We start from the raw sequence: 16,228 nt of genomic DNA, 5'->3' as shown, positions 1-16,228 counted from the left end.
CAGCATGTGTCTACATGTCTACTTGTTGAATGTATAGAGTTAACACCTACCGAAGACAAATTCCTTGTGTATGTAAGTAAACTTGTAACTATACTGATTCTGATTCTGATAACTCCCTCGGTCCCGTACCTGTGTGTGACCTCATGTGTCGGGTCAGGTCCTGCAGGGACCAGAATCTTTTCCCGCAGACATTGCAGATCTTCTTCCTCTTGTCCACTCGTCTCCCCGTCGCCTCTCCTCCCTCCAAACTCTTTGGTTCTGACGCCTCCTCGTCGCTCCTCTCCTCCTTCTCCTTCTCCTCCTCCTCCGACTCTCCGCTGTCTCCTCCCTCGCTCTCCGCTCCCCTCCCGTCGGCTTCCTCGGCCTCCGCCTCCATCTCCGCCTCTTTCTCCTCCTCCTCCTCTTCGTCGTCGTCTGTCGGTTTTGCGGCGCTCTCCGACGCCTCGTCCTTCGACGGCGGGGCCTCCTCCTCTACGGCTGGGGTTGGCGTCTCCTCGGAGAGGTGCGCCCGCTCGTGGCGAGCGAGCGTGGTGGCGTAACGGAAGCTCTTCTTGCACACTCGGCACACGTGTTTGTACTCGGGCTGCTGCTTGGCCGCCGCGCTGCTGGAGGAGGAGCTCGTAGCGTGTTTCTCCTTCTCTGGGCTCTCTGTCGCTACGTGCGGAGCAGAGGTAGAGGACGATGAGGAAGAGGAGGATGAGGAAGAGGACGCAGGATGTTCTTCCTGAGCGGGGCCTGAGGATGCCGAGAGCTTGAAGTCGATCAGCTTTTTGCCGAAGTTGAGGTCCAGACTTTTGTTGCTGTGGCAGTCGTCGTCGTCTGCGCTCTCAGCCTGGAGGAGAAAGTCAAGAAGGTTAAATCAACGCTGAGTGGACGTTAGATGTACGTTGATTTTGGTGAAACTCCAGGATATGAGGCCATAACTATAAATGGTCAACAACTGGATCAAGTAGAATCCCATAGATAACTAGGGACAACTATTGACTCTAAATTAAATTTCCAGGAGAATTGTGAAGCCGTCTGTAAAAAAGGACAACAGTAGCTATGTTTCCATCCACACGTTTTTATCCGAATTAAGTGGTATCGAATGAAAAATGCCTTATGGAAACAGTAAAATTAACTCAAAGGAAATACGTTCGGTCTCATCGGATTTTCTCTTGATCGATATACGGCTTATGCGATAAACGCTGATGGAAACGTTATTTGCCGAATAAATAATGAATTGCAATTAAGTTTTAGGTCATTTTATGGTCGCAACCCGCCACAAAATGAAGAAGAAGAAGTTGTAGTTCATTCCCGCCCAGTATTTCCGCTCTGTTTGCACACATGGCGGGTGTCAACAAAGACGGATGCAAGTGGACGAACGAGGAGACGAGAGACTTTTTAAATTTAATTTACGAGCAAAATATAACTCTGTCGTTCCCACGCCACAGGCCGCCTCCCTTGTCGTTGGGCATTTACGTGCATCTGCATCATCATAGCAACGTGTTGATAGCGTCGTTGTCTTCTTATTATAGCGTGATATGTCGCTATCAGCTGGCACATAAGCTCTATTACAACTTGTGCAGTATTGATCATTTGTTGGTAGATGGTGCGATCCATTTTGTCTGGCAAAACTTTGTTCGCAAATGTTTGCTTGAATGTTGTTGATTCAGTGCGAAAATGAACGGAAACACCTTAAAATGTCTCAAATCAATTCGATGTACCAATTTGACCGCAAAACAGCATGTGACATCATTACGCAACAGGTCTTTATTCGCTTTAAAGCCGTTGGATGGAAACACACTTTCACCAGCTTTATTCACGAGTTTTTTTTTACTGAACTTCAGATAATTCGATTGACAAGTGGATGGAAACATAGCTACTGTCTCTACTGCTTGAGAAAATTGTACCATTTTCATACAGACAAGACCATGATGACATTATTTTATCATGCTTTTATCGAATCATCACATCTTTCTCCTTAGTGGCATGGTTTGGGTGGGTTTCAGTTAAGCACGAGAATGGCCTAAATCAAATTGGAAGATGGTCCAGTAAGCTGACTGGTGAGTCCCAGCTGCACCCCACATCCCTGTATGCTAAACAACTACAGCGGATAGCTACGGCCATCTTAGAAGATAGCCAGATAGCCTACACCCTTTGAATAGGGACCTCCAGTATCTCCCCTCTGGACGGAGGCTACTAGTCTCTGGTTGTAGAACTACAAGATTTAAAAACTGTTAAACAAACTGTAGAATTACATGCACACAACGCACAAGCACCTCGGTCTACTAGCTGTAGAATTTCTGCATATAACTGCACAAGTCAATGTGGTCATGTACTGTTTTTTATCCATTATCTACTGTCTGTTTTATATGTTATAATGTTGTGTGTGTTGCATGTTATGTGGCGTTCTACAAAGGTTTAAGGATGTCCTGCCTCTTAGACTGTAAACCTAGTTTACCTACGGGTACCAATGAAGTAACCTGACCTGACCTGAGATCAGGGCTGCACAATATATTAATGTTTTCATCATCATCATCATCATCATCATCATCGTGAGATCAACTGGTGCTATAAACACTGAGAGAGAGGCTGCGACACATCGCGAAAGACATTCAAATATAAGTAGAAAACTGCACTTTAAAATGTAACATTTCTTTTTTTATACTCAATTTAAAGTTCAATTTGTTCAATAAAAGGATGTTGGAAATGATTTCCTTTCATTTGTTTTAACTTCAACAGGCAGTTTGTTGTATTTTAGCAGAATACTGAAAGCAGCAGAACTGAGCACACTTTAATATCTCTTTCTTTATTGCACAATATTCAACATTATCGCATATTTTCTTTATATCGTGCAGCCCTAACTGGACGTGTTGGATGATATATCAAAATCAGATTGGTTTGATTGTTTGCAGACTTTTGAAATCAAACTAAACTATCAAATTAGGTCGACAGAAAGCCATTCAAGTGGGCCCCTTCTGTCACGAAAAAGGTCATCATTTCGGTTTTCTTTAGAAACAACGTCACATGCAGGGTTATAGCGTTGTGCTTAAGAATCTGATACTATGCTGTATCGATGATGTAAACTCTCCAATCTCCTGTGTGACCTGATTTCTCAGAGTGTAACCATGGCGATGACAGGCTCAGGTTACCTTGGTGCTGTTGCTGTGTGCTGCTCTGGTCTCTGGCGCCCCCTGCAGGTCTGAATGCTGCTCTGTGGTTTCTGTCTCCTGCTGCTCTGCACAGCCGCCAGCCGGACTGCAACCTGCAGAACAAACCCAAACATCCGTCAGCATCATCGGCAAACTGGGCAACAATAAACATGCATGGCTCAACAATACAACTATCAACAATGCACCCCCCCCACCTGTTCAGGTGCATTCTGAGCGTATTGCTATCTTGAGGCAGCGGGAAGTGATGGCACCATTGACCAACAAAAACCTGGTCTAAAGTCAATTTCATTGTTATTTTAACAGAGCATTAGTAAAATGCTCCTAGGCTTACGCACAGTGCGCACACACTATGCTTGTCACACACACAGGGACGCACAGCAGCACACACACATGCAGAAGATTACAAATTAAATGTTACGGTGCTAATCCTCCATCATAACAGCAATGCTCCAAGGTCCAAACGCGCCTGGCTTTTAAAGGGAATGGGAGATGATCTCTGATTGGTTGATTGCATGTTACGCCCAAAACGCACGTCTGATTTATGAAGACACTAAGTACAACCCTTTAGAACCATGCGCCCGGCTCACGGACCCTTTTTTCCCGCCGTCAAACTAGCAAAAGTGGATTTGGACACGCCCTAAACGCACCTGCGCCAGGTGCTTCACGCCGTGCTCTTAGATCGTTAAAATAGGGCCCTGAATCTAAATGGGTTAATGTACCCAAAGTTTAGCTTCCGTTATCCAGTCTTTAAACGAGAACACTTGAATCTACGGCTGCAATTTACGATACTGTTCGTTATCATTTAATGTGCTGATTATTTTCTCAATTAAGGGATTAACTGTTCAGTCTATAAGAAGTTAGAAATATGCTAATTAAAACCCCCCAAATATTCAGAAAGATTACTTCAAGAGATAATCGATGATCACAATTAACCATCAACTCTGAATAATTTGACTAATGGATTGATCGTCTTGTTTGAGATGACTCACCGGGGCTTGGTTTGTGGGAGGGGCTTGACTGAGATGACTCCGCCCCCTGGTGGTCTGAAGGGGTGGGGCTCTCGGATGAAGGGGCGGAGCCTGAGTCAGTGGAGGTGTTGGCGCCGCTGAGGTCTTGTGCCTCTGGTGCCGTCTGCTCCGTCTCTGACTGACTCTCTGCGGGACCAAACGCCATCAACACAATCAGCACGACACATATAGAATATAGATCATATAGATTATTTTCCTGCCAATCTTTGCTGTTTTTTCCAGGTGATAAACTTTTACTGAAACCGTTTGCTATTTCTGAGGTCAATGATGAACCTTCAAGCTAGGAGTAGGAGAAAAATCAGATATCACGATACTCTTGACCAAATACCTCGATATCGATACTGCTGCGATATTCTAGGGTTGACAATTGGTGCTTTAACAAAATATCTTCACATTTAGATTTTAGATAAATAATCATCAGTAATGTGGACATAATGACTAAGTGGGGAAAAGGCAAATAATAGTCTGTGGGGTTCAGAAAAGTACATCACTTTACTGTAATGCAGCCTTTAAAACCAGGAAAGGACAACACTTAAGTCATATCAAAATCAAAATCAAAATCATCAAAATCTAAGACGATATCGATATAATATCGATATATTGCCCAGCTCTACTCCAAGCTCAACGTACGGTGGAGTTCTGGCCACGGCAAGTTGCTGCCCATAGTAACAGAGTTAAAGAAAAAGTAGTAGTGTTACTAGTGTCTATTACTACTTTTACAAATATATATATATATATATATATATATATATATATATATACACACTTGTAGGCTAAAAGTATATAGACTACAAGTATATATAATTTGTAATTATGGAGCTAAAAGTTGCAAACACACTGAGGATCTTCAAAACTTTTATTCAGCCACCAGACTCCATTGACAAAAACAGTAATTTTACCTCGCAGAACACGGGAGTTGCTGTTCGACCGCTGCCTCCATCGCTCAGTTTGTTAATGTTATTGTGTGACTTTGGTGTTTTGAAGGGTTGGGAACTACCAAAACTAACAAACAAACTAACCGTCGGAGGCAGCGGTAGAGCAGCAACTCCCGTGTCCTGCGAGGTAAAATGACTGTTTTTGTCAAAGGAGTCTGGTGGCTTTGAAGATAGCAGAGACAACGGCTTCAGTTCCCCGTCGTAGGTGAAGGGCTGAAAATACTCTAAATAGCGCGTCCACTTAAACTGATAGAGCTTTTTTTTAGGTGTCTAAAATGCGTCTAGCTGCTGCCCCCCTCGTCCACAGCAGGACGTTGCTTAGTTTCCGTGTCGGTACTCCTGCCTGCTTCTCCAAACTGGTGGCGACTGTAGACTGTAGCTAACACACTGACTATGGAGAAGTAGCTCAAACAACCACACTGCAAAAGATGTGAACTGTCCCTTTAAGTTTATACGTAGAACTTTAACTAGTGATGCACCGATCAGGTTTTTTTGCCCTTGAGTCCAAGTCATTTGATTTTGAGTATCTACCGATACCGAGTCCCGATCCGATACTTCTATAATATATAAAAAAAAGAATAAAGAAGAGCGAAAAAACAGATCCAGGATGTTCCTTATTTTTTATTTAATTCACCTTATTTTAACATTCAACAACTCTGTTAACAAACAGAGCACTTCTGTTACATATCTCACAGTTTGCTACGGCAATGTTGTTGTCATCAACTTTATAATACCTCCAGACCGCAGACATGCTCGCGCTTTCCGCTTCAAGCTTCTTCCGTGTTCTACTTTGCCGGCATTTAACCAATAGCGTCTCTGCAACAAAGTGATGTCATGCCGCACGCGTTGCTGTTTCTGTGTGGAGTCAAAAGGGTCTAACTCTGGGCCACCGCATAACTATAGATGTGTTAAAAAATAATGAGAATATATATACATATATATCCCAGTCCTGATCGGGAGGTGACGTCCGATTCCGATCGAGTCTGAAACCACGTGATCGGATCTGGACATCCCTAATGTGAACTGTCCCTTTAAGTTTATACGTAGAACTTTAACTAGCGATGCACCGATGTGAAAATTGTGGCCGATACCGATAACCGATATTAATATTGCTGTTATGGCCGATACCAATATTTACCGATGTCGATATCTCTGTATAGAAAACTAATTTTTATGATAATCAAACTATTTTCCAAAACGCATTTTTTTTTTTTACTTTTGTGTTTTATTCTCCGAAATGACTGATATTGGGCACCTTTACCTGTATGCAAAATATGACTGTCATCAGATTTTCAGAAGGAAAAATTTATATTTATATAATTATATATAATTTGACATTGAACCGATACCGATACCGTTATTATATCGGCGACCGATATATCGTGCACCGCTAACTTTAACCAAAACAAGCTGGATCTCTGCCTCTCTGTGTGTTCGTAAAACTCCAGTTTGTTTCCTACTGAAGCTGTGATGCGTTTGCTTCTGACCTGCGCTCTCTTGTGAGCCCTCGTCTCCGTCTTTCTTGGCGAGGGCGCCGTTTCGTCGCAGCGTTCGGTGGGTCACGCCGTGCTTCCTCAGCAGGTGGCGCTCACAGTTGGATTTGGTGGAGAAAAAGGCGTCGCACTTCGGACAGGGGAACGGTTTCTGGCCTGAAGAAAGACAAAAAGGATTCAGGTGAGGAAACATTGCTTTCATTTCGTGACTCAAGTTTAGTTTTTTCAATAAAAGAAGTTGCGTAAATTATTAAAAGAACTAATCTGGACACACAGAAGTACACGAAGAAGTACTCTGATACTTTACTTAACCCTTGAGTTGCCTTCCCGTCGACAACTTTTAGTTTTTCTGGGTCAACATTTTAAATTAAAACTTTCTTTCAACATTTGGGTCGTCTTTTTCGACACTTATGTCCCTTTCCCCAACGTTTTTTTCTGCACTTTTTGACATTTTTTGTCACTTTTTTTATGTTCTTTTATATTTATTTTTTCAAATCCTATAAAATTAAATAAAACACCCAAATTCAATAAAAGTAGTGAACTGATTATTTACTTTACTTGTGAAGAGCGTTGTAGGGAATCATCCACGTTATCTTGGTTTTTTTAAACATTTTTTTTGGGCTTTTTGACAGGATGGCTAGGTGAGAAGGGGAGGGGGGGGGGAAGACATGCAGGAAATGGTAACAGGTCGGATTTTAACCCTGCTCTGGCGTTTCCCCCTCTCATTCCCCCTGCTCTGGCGTTTCCCCCTCTCGTTCCCCCTGCTCTGGCGTTTCCCCCTCTCATTCCCCCTGCTCTGGCGTTTCCCCCTCTCGTTCCCCCTGCTCTGGTGTTTCCCCCTCTCGTTCCCCCTGCTCTGGCGTTTCCCCCTCTCGTTCCCCCTGCTCTGGCGTTTCCCCCTCTCGTTCCCCCTGCTCTGGCGTTTCCCCCTCTCGTTCCCCCTGCTCTGGCGTTTCCCCCTCTCATTCCCCCTGCTCTGGCGTTTCCCCCTCTCGTTCCCCCTGCTCTGGCGTTTCCCCCTCTCGTTCCCCCTGCTCTGGTGTTTCCCCCTCTCATTCCCCCTGCTCTGGTGTTTCCCCCTCTCGTTCCCCCTGCTCTGGCGTTTCCCCCTCTCATACCCCCTGCTCTGGTGTTTCCCCCTCTCGTTCCCCCTGCTCTGGTGTTTCCCCCTCTCGTTCCCCCTGCTCTGGCGTTTCCCCCTCTCATACCCCCTGCTCTGGTGTTTCCCCCTCTCGTTCCCCCTGCTCTGGTGTTTCCCCCTCTCGTTCCCCCTGCTCTGGTGTTTCCCCCTCTCGTTCCCCCTGCTCTGGCGTTTCCCCCTCTCATACCCCCTGCTCTGGTGTTTCCCCCTCTCGTTCCCCCTGCTCTGGTGTTTCCCCCTCTCATTCCCCCTGCTCTGGTGTTTCCCCCTCTCGTTCCCCCTGCTCTGGTGTTTCCCCCTCTCGTTCCCCCTGCTCTGGTGTTTCCCCCTCTCATTCCCTCTCATTCTTCTACAGGAGATTAAAACACTAGTGTGCACGGAGATCGCTTTCAGCTCAAAAATCTGCTTAAAAAAACAAAAACGTAGCGATGTAAACATAGCCTGAAACATGACAAGATGCCTCAAACTAGACAGTTTTATAAAAGTTAGGGTTAGTATTGTATTTTAAAGATTATCATTAGGGTTTTAATGTGTAAAGTGTAGTGGAAAGTAGAGTATTTCCCTCTGAGATGTAATGGAGGAGAAGTATAAAGTAGCAGAAAATGTAAGTGCTCAAGTAAAGTACAAGTACCTCAAAATTACACTTAAGTACAGAACCTGAGTAGTTACTTTCCACCCCTGGTAGCTAATAGAAAAATAAAAAGACAAACCAATGAACAGAAAACAAGCATGAATGAAGTACAACTTTTAGAACAACAAATATCTGGCGGTACATTTTCACATTTACCAAACTATGATTACTACGATTAGAGACTCTAAAGAGGCCACGCACCACCAGAAATGACATTTACAGTTACATTTCACCATTAATTGTAAAAAAATAATGAATGTAGCATTCGTGAAGTCACCCACTGGCTTGTTGACTGCCGTTTTGAGGCCTTGAGTTTCGCATTTTGGCTGTCGCCATTTTGTTGTTTTTTAAAAACCTGACGAGAGGGCGGAGCTGGGGAGGAAGACGCGGTTGTTTACGGTGGCCGTGGCGCTGTGCTAAGCTAAACGCTAAAGAGGGAACGTTGCAGGTTTTCAACCCTTCTGAAGAGAGTCATCCAGCGGACATTTACCGGCGGATGAACACGGATCATCGGGTACCGGAGAGTACCGAGAGTGTGTGTGTGTGTGTGTGTGTGTGTGTGTGTGTGTGTGTGTGTGTGAGAGAGTGAGTGTGTGTGTATGTGTGTGGTAGGTATATTGTGTATTACCGGTGTGTGTGTGTGTGTGTGTGTGTGTGTGTGTGGTAGGTATATTGTGTATTACCGGTGTGTGTGTGTGTGTGTGTGTGAGAGAGTGAGTGTGTGTGTATGTGTGTGGTAGGTATATTGTGTATTACCGGTGTGTGTGTGTGTGTGTGTGTGTGTGTGTGTGTGTGTGTGTGGTAGGTATGTTGTGTATTACCTGTGTGTGTGTGCGTGTGTGTGTGTGTGTGGTAGGTATGTTGTGTATTACCTGTGTGTGTGTGTATGTGTGTGTGTGTGTGTGTGTGTGTGTGTGTGTGTGTGTGTGTGGTAGGTATATTGTGTATTACCTGTGTGTGTGGTAGCTCTGTTGTGTATTACCGGTGTGTGTGTGTGTGTGTGTGTGTGTGTGTGTGTGTGTGTGTGTGTGTGGTAGCTCTGTTGTGTATTACCTGTGTGTGTGTGTGTGTGTGTGTGTGTGTGTGGTAGCTCTGTTGTGTATTACCGGTGTGTGTGTGTGTGTGTGTGTGTGTGTGGTAGCTCTGTTGTGTATTACCGGTGTGTGTGTGTGTGTGTGTGTGTGTGTGTGTGTGTGTGTGGTAGCTCTGTTGTGTATTACCGGTGTGTGTGTGTGTGTGTGTGTGTGTGTGTGGTAGGTATATTGTGTATTACCGGTGTGTGTGTGTGTGTGTGTGTGTGTGTGTGTGTGTGTGTGTGTGTGTGTGTGTGGTAGCTCTGTTGTGTATTACCGGTGTGTGTGTGTGTGTGTGGTAGGTATATTGTGTATTACCGGTGTGTGTGTGTGTGTGTGTGTGTGTGTGTGTGTGTGTGTGTGTGTGTGTGTGTGTGTGTGTGTGTGTGTGTGTGTGTGGTAGCTCTGTTGTGTATTACCGGTGTGTGTGTGTGTGTGTGTGTGTGTGTGTGTGTGTGTGTGGTAGCTCTGTTGTGTATTACCGGTGTGTGTCAGCATGTGTCTCTGCAGCGAGCTGGCCCAGGGAAACACTCGGGGGCAGAAGGGGCAGGTCATCTTCTGGACCGAGTTGGAGTACGCGTTCTTCTTCCCTTTGGACTGCGGCCCGACGGTCGCCGGCTTCACCTCCTCCCTCGATCCTCCCTCCTTCTCCTCCCCTCCTCCTGCTCTGTCATCTGTTCACACGGAGAGTTTGGAGTCATTGTTTTTCTCGTGTAAATTATTTGGTTACAAACCTCTTAAAAATAAGGATAAGGGAACACACTACAGGCAAAAACATAATGTTAACAATTTAGAGATTTGGGGCTATTTGTCTTCCATAAGTCTTCTTTCAGAATAGTGTGAAGTCTACATTTCACAATCCATATGTTCAAAAGGTTTGGTTTTTCAGACTCTGAGACAGAAATCTCCACTTCAGTGACACTAAAGGCTCCGACACACCGACCAGACAGCCGACCGTCGGCAGTAAAGCCAGTCGGACTGATCAGTCGGCTCCCCGAGGTCCAAAAAGTGCCTCAAAACACACCAAAGCGACGCCGACTTGAGCGTACGTTCTGCGTGTGCGCAAGGCGTAATATGTCTCCATAACAGCACACGGCGCTAATCTGTATTGTCGCCCCAAAAAATTAAAACGGGCAGCTGATTGGACGAACGCGCCACGTGGGTCTGGCTTCTCCAGCTGACCGATAATGGCGGCTTGCTCAAAATACGATCTCATATTTTACTAAAATAGTTCACTGAAAGTATTTTAAGTGAGAAAGAGGCCACGCAGTTGCTGAATCTGTCTTCATTTTGTGGCCGGGTTGGCTCAGTGGGTAGAGCAGGCGCACATATACATAGAGGTTTATGCCTCGCTGCAGAAGGTCCAGGGTTCGAGCCCGACCTGTGACGATTTCCTGCATGTCTTCTCTCTCTCACCTCACTGTCCTGTCCATTAAAAGGTGGGAAAGCCCAAAAAAATCATCTTAAAAAAAAAAGAAGAATCTGTCTTCATTTCAGATCGACAAAGGTCAGTTTAAAAGATTTTCGTCAGATTTTGAGAGGCATCCGTCACTCATCCCGCTCGTTATTTCAGGGTTAGCACTCCACCAATCAGATTGGTCATTGAGTCCGACTGCCCGCCCTTGACCCCAGCAAGTCAAATCGGCCGAAATGAAGGCTGACGGCTCCTCGGACGGACGACGGCACAGAACACACCGAACAGACTCGAGTCCCCGACCTCGCCAGACTGTCAGACGGCCGATTATCAGCCTGGTGTGTCAGCGCCATAACTGACCCCAAACTTTCTACTTTCATTCCTATCCATATTCTGAAGCTTTTTACACAGGCCTTTGTTTTGATATCCTTCACAGCAGTTTGTGGCTGTTGACAGGAGTTTCTGAGTTATGGAGTGATAAAAAGATATCCAAACTTCCCTCTGTGAAAACCTTTGACTCTAATACGTCAACGAAATGAAAGAAATGTTTAAACGTGGCACATTTCACATTTCTTTTCTTTTTTGAGATTATTTTTTGGGTGCTTTGGTCCTTTTATTTCAGAGTGACAGCAGTGTCTGCATAGACAGGGAAGGTGGGAGCGAGATGAGGGATGACACTAGGGCTGCGACTAACGATTATTTTCATAGTTGATTAATCTGTCGATTATTTTCTCGATTAATCGATTAGTTGTTTGATCTATAAAAATGTCAAAACAGGATGAAACATGTGGATCAGTGTTTCCCAAAGACTAAGAGGACGTCCTCACATGTCTTGTTCTGTCCAAAACTCAAAATATATTCAGTTTACTGTCACAGAGGAGAGAAGAAACTAGAAGATATTCACATTTAACAAGCTGGAATCAGAGAAATCTGATTTTTTTTAATAAAAAAATGACTCAAACGATTAACCGATTATCAAAATAGTTGGCGATTAATTTAATAGTTGACAACTAATCGATTAATCGATTCATCGTTGCACCTCTAGATGACGTGCAGAAAAGGGCCGCAGGTCGGATTCGAACCCGCTGCAAAGGACTCAGCCTACATGGGGCGCACACTCTCACTGGGTGAGCTAGCGGTCGCCCCACATTTCACATTTCTGTGGTGGACATTTATGCAATTCATTTGCATATTTAAACATACAATTTCAGTATCTTCCTTTAAGCCTCAGTGTTCCATTTAAAGGAACACGCCGACTTATTGGGACTTTAGCTTATTCATGGGAACTATATTCTCAGAAAGGCGAAGCACTGCTACTTCTGCTACTTGGGCGGATGTAAATAGGAACATGTTGGCGTTATTTTGTCACTTATTGGGAGCAGTAGGCTAGATGGAGCCAGTTACCTCCAGGATCTGTGCTAAGCTAGGCTAGATGGAGCCGGTTACCTCCAGGATCTGTGCTAAGCTAGGCTAACGGTGGGGGCGTCAGACAGAGTTACAACACGCACGGAGATGAGAAGGGTATGTATGGACTTATCTAACTCTGGGGGGTACGGGGAATAAGCTAAAGTCCCAATAAGTCGGCGTGTTCCTTTAAGCCTCCACTCAACTTGAGTGTGTGTCTCCTCCTACCTCTCTTTCCTCCCAGGTCTGCAGCTCCGGTCTGCAGGTAGGGGCTGAACTTGTTGGCGTCCGTGGTGGCCAGCATCTTCTCCACGCTGGCAAACTCCCCGCTGGACTCCAGGTCGATGCCGGCGCTCGCAACGGCTTTCTCCTTCACTGCCAGGGCAGCAGGCTTCTTCCTGGACCGCTTCCTGATGGACACAGTAACAAAAACACCATTTTATTTCCTTTACTTTGGTGCCATCTGGTGGTGCAGTCAGAAAAGGCACCGTGGTAGATGATGCATGCTGCGAGTTCACAATCCAAAGTAGGGACCAACATAGGGAGTCAGAAGACTTCTCAACAACTCCAACAACTGTATGAGTGTTACTTTGTTCTGTTTTTGACTCCTAATGTACAGTTTTATCCGTAAAAAAGCAATTTTAGACTTGTTTTGTAGTGTAATATATTGATATATACACTGGGTATTTTGACGACTGAGTCGGTTTGTTGTTGCTTGTTGTTCATCTTTGCAGCTCAGGTTAATTTAGTTATTACTAGAGCCCGACCGATATATCGGCGGGCCGATATTATCGGCAGATATTAGGCATTTTCCAAACTATCGGTATCGGCATTTATAATAGCTGATAAATTAATATTTAAAAAATAAAATAAAGACGGACGAAACCCCCTTCTACCATGTTCTGAGTGTTGGCGTTGCGTAGTTTGTAGTTTGATTTTTGTTGTTGTTGTGTTTTTGTTCAAAGGACTTTAAGTTTCATATCTTAAGTTTGTATTTTTATACATTTTATTTATCAGAACTTTGATATATTTTGTTTCTCTGTTCTCTTGTGACAATAAAACACACAGTCCCTCCAGAAAAACGCGATTATGCGATCGCATGATTCAATGCATGCAATGCACTTTCGCCGCATAAATTGCCGATTTCTGCGCAAAATATGCGGGGCTTGCATGATTTCATAATCCCCGCATTTTCGTTGCAAAAAACTCACACATATCTTAGCAGAAAGTTGAAAAATGTTGCGTTTATTTCACACAAGAGCAGCCGTTTCCCCTGTTGCCATGGGAACGTTATGAAGTGACGTAATTACGCGACGTGAACATCATCGAAAAGCTGCAAACCCCGCGATGAAGCCACGATGAAACCACAGTTTTTGCAAGTTCCCGCAATTTCATCACATAAAATTACATAAATATCCCGCATATTCCATCGCATTTTTTTAAGAAAACGTGACGCATAATCAAGGAGTTTTGCCCGCAACAATCACAAAAAAACTTTTTCTGGAAGGACTGGCTATCATATTATTTTAGTGAGGACTCATAAATAACGACAAATAACTAATGTTAGGGAAATCTGTTTATGTTTTGTTTCTGGATTTAAAAACTGTATTGTGACTATAATTGCCACTGTCCATCACATCCCCAACCAGCACCGTCAGACACCGCCTACCAAGAGCCTGGGTCTGTCCAGGTTTCTTCCTAAAAGGGAGTTCTTCCTCACCACTGTCCCACTGAATGCTTGCTCTTGGGGGAATTACTGTAATTGTTGGGACTTTATAAATTATAGAGTGTGGTCTAGACCTACTCTATCTGTAAAGTGTCTCGAGATAACTCTTGTTATGATTTGATACTATAAACACATATACACATATCGGCCTTAAAAATCCTTTACCGGTCGGGCTCTAGTTATTACTGAAGCTCACGTACCTTGAGGATACCTCGGACGTTTCGTCACTTGGCGTCTCCATGACCGCGGAGGGTCCCGGGGCGTCTGTGGCGGCCTCGGCCAGAGAGGGAGCGACGACCGCGTGGGGTTTGACGTCCAGCGCGGCGGCAGTGGAGGCGGCCTCTCTCTTCAGCAGGTCTGGCGCTCCGGAGACAGAGTGGATGATCTGAGCGATGGACGCCAGAGGGGGGAGCTCCTTGATGGCTGCGGAGGAGGGCGAGGATGTGGCCGCCGAGGACGCCGGTTTGGGGAGCAGGGGCTTGAGGCGCTGCGCTCGCGTAGCGTTGCTAAGCGAGGCCGTGGGGGGAGGGGTGGAGCCAGGGGGGAGCTGGTAGCAGCCGAGCTGCGGGTGAGGGTGGAGAGGAGGCAGCGTGCTCGCTGCCTTCTCCTCCCTGGACAGAGCCAGAGCCTGCTGCTGCTCCACGATGCTGCTACCGCTCAGCTCCGTCTTGATCTCCCTCTTCTCCTCCCTCCGCTGCCTCTTGCTGGGGACGGACAGATCGATGGGCTGGTCCAGGATGGAGCAGTCGAAGCTCGGCGAGACGCTCTCCAGTTTGATGCCAGGAGACCCCGCCTGGCTGCCGGCTCCAAGACTTTTGGCGGAGAAGTCCAGAGGCTGGTCCAGCTCTGCTGGATAAACCATGTTCGCCTCCAACTTGACCGCTTGGAGCGCCTGAATCGGGGTCTGATTGATCCCGTTGAGCGTTCTCGGATTCACCGGAGTGGCGCGTGCAGAGGCGACGGCAGCTACGGTCGCGACGGCTGCGGCGGCAGGAAGGAGCGTGGCGATGTGCTCTTCGATCTCCCTCTCCTGCACCTCGGGGTGCTGCTTGAGCAGGTGGTGGATGCAGTTGCGTTTGGCCAGGAAGGCCGCGCCGCAGCGGCGGCACTCAAACGGCTTCCTCTGGCAGCCGTTGTGCGTGCGCAGGTGGATCTGCAGCGCTCGGTAAGTCTTCAGGTCCTCGCCGCAGAAACGGCACGTCGTCTCAGCTCCGGCGCAGCCCGTCTCCGTGTCCTGGGTGGTGGTGGTCGTTGCCGCGGTGATCGCTGAGGCGAGGTTGGCCGTGGTGGTGGAGGTGACGTACTTGATGTTTTTCTCGATGTCCTTCCGCGACGTCTTGGCGTGCTTCTTCCGGAGGTGGCGCTCGCAGTTGGCCTTGACGGTGAAAGGGTAGTGGCAGACGCGGCAGACGTAGGGCCGCTCGCCGCTGTGCGTGCGCAGGTGTCGGATCAGCGTGGCTTTGTCCGGCGCCACGTAGTCGCAGATGTTGCACTGGTGGGGGAGGATGCCCAGGTGGAAGCGCATGTGAGCCTGCAGGACGCCGGAGAAGGCAAACACCTGGTCGCAGAATCGGCATGGGAACGAGCCTGTGGCAGAGCCGGCGTTGGCGTTTCTCCCGCTTCGCCCGGCCTCTTCGTGCACCGCTGTGGTAGCAGCTGGCGGCGAATCCGACAGGGGCGTGTGAGCGTCTCCCATGCACTCTGCGTCCAACTGGCCTCCGTTGCCGGCCGACGAGGAGGACGACGAGGAAGAGGAGGGCGTTTTGAAGAGAGTTGGGGTGGGAGGCGGCAGGCTGGGGCTGATGCAGCCCAGCGAGGCCTGCTGGGAGCTCTGGAGCGGGGGGGGAGTCGTCGCCGTGAGGCTGGAGCGAGGGGTGATGGGAGGTTTGGGCTTCAGCGGAGGCATCGCCTTCTGGCCTTGACCTGGAGGAGGAAGAAACAGAGTTTCTTTTTTTTGGATTCTACGACTAGGAGTCAGCAAATCTTATTCTTTCAGAAACTACCTGATCGGATGATTGATTGATTGATTGATTGATTGACTGATTGATTGATTGGCAAACACAAGAATATCCAGCTCCAACCGACACCCACCTTGACCTCCCGCAAATCCCGGAGCTTTAGCCAAAGGTGGGAGGGACAGCCCCATCTGATTGGGCGCTGAACTCGCCACTTTGAGTATCTGCTGAATGTCTGCCAGCTCCATGATCCCGGCGCCGCCCGCCTCGCCG

The 16,228-nt window shown here is 46.8% G+C and overlaps 1 protein-coding gene across 4 annotated transcripts in view; it reads right to left on the bottom strand.

The window, feature by feature from the left end:
• The window catches only part of rreb1a (ras responsive element binding protein 1a), a 101,779-nt gene that overhangs the window by 8,081 nt on the left and 77,470 nt on the right, over positions 1–16,228 (bottom strand). For 3 of the 4 annotated variants that reach the window (XM_031304816.2, XM_031304815.2, XM_035998139.1), the window contains 8 exons: positions 16,092–16,228; positions 14,201–15,923; positions 12,503–12,684; positions 9,939–10,130; positions 6,606–6,767; positions 4,145–4,309; positions 3,135–3,247; positions 130–832 (listed from right to left, as the gene is read on the bottom strand). The exon at positions 16,092–16,228 is cut by the window's right edge and continues 335 nt beyond it. In XM_031304816.2, coding sequence (XP_031160676.1) covers positions 130–832; positions 3,135–3,247; positions 4,145–4,309; positions 6,606–6,767; positions 9,939–10,130; positions 12,503–12,684; positions 14,201–15,923; positions 16,092–16,228 — 3,377 coding nt within the window. The remainder of the gene's footprint in view (positions 1–129; positions 833–3,134; positions 3,248–4,144; positions 4,310–6,605; positions 6,768–9,938; positions 10,131–12,502; positions 12,685–14,200; positions 15,924–16,091) is intronic. The other variant, XM_031304817.2, reaches the window with a different exon arrangement.

The sequence above is a fragment of the Sander lucioperca genome, chromosome 23, assembly GCF_008315115.2.
Source record: "Sander lucioperca isolate FBNREF2018 chromosome 23, SLUC_FBN_1.2, whole genome shotgun sequence".
In the NCBI taxonomy this organism is placed as follows: domain Eukaryota; kingdom Metazoa; phylum Chordata; class Actinopteri; order Perciformes; family Percidae; genus Sander; species Sander lucioperca.
This window is presented reverse-complemented; position numbering and strand designations above follow the sequence as displayed.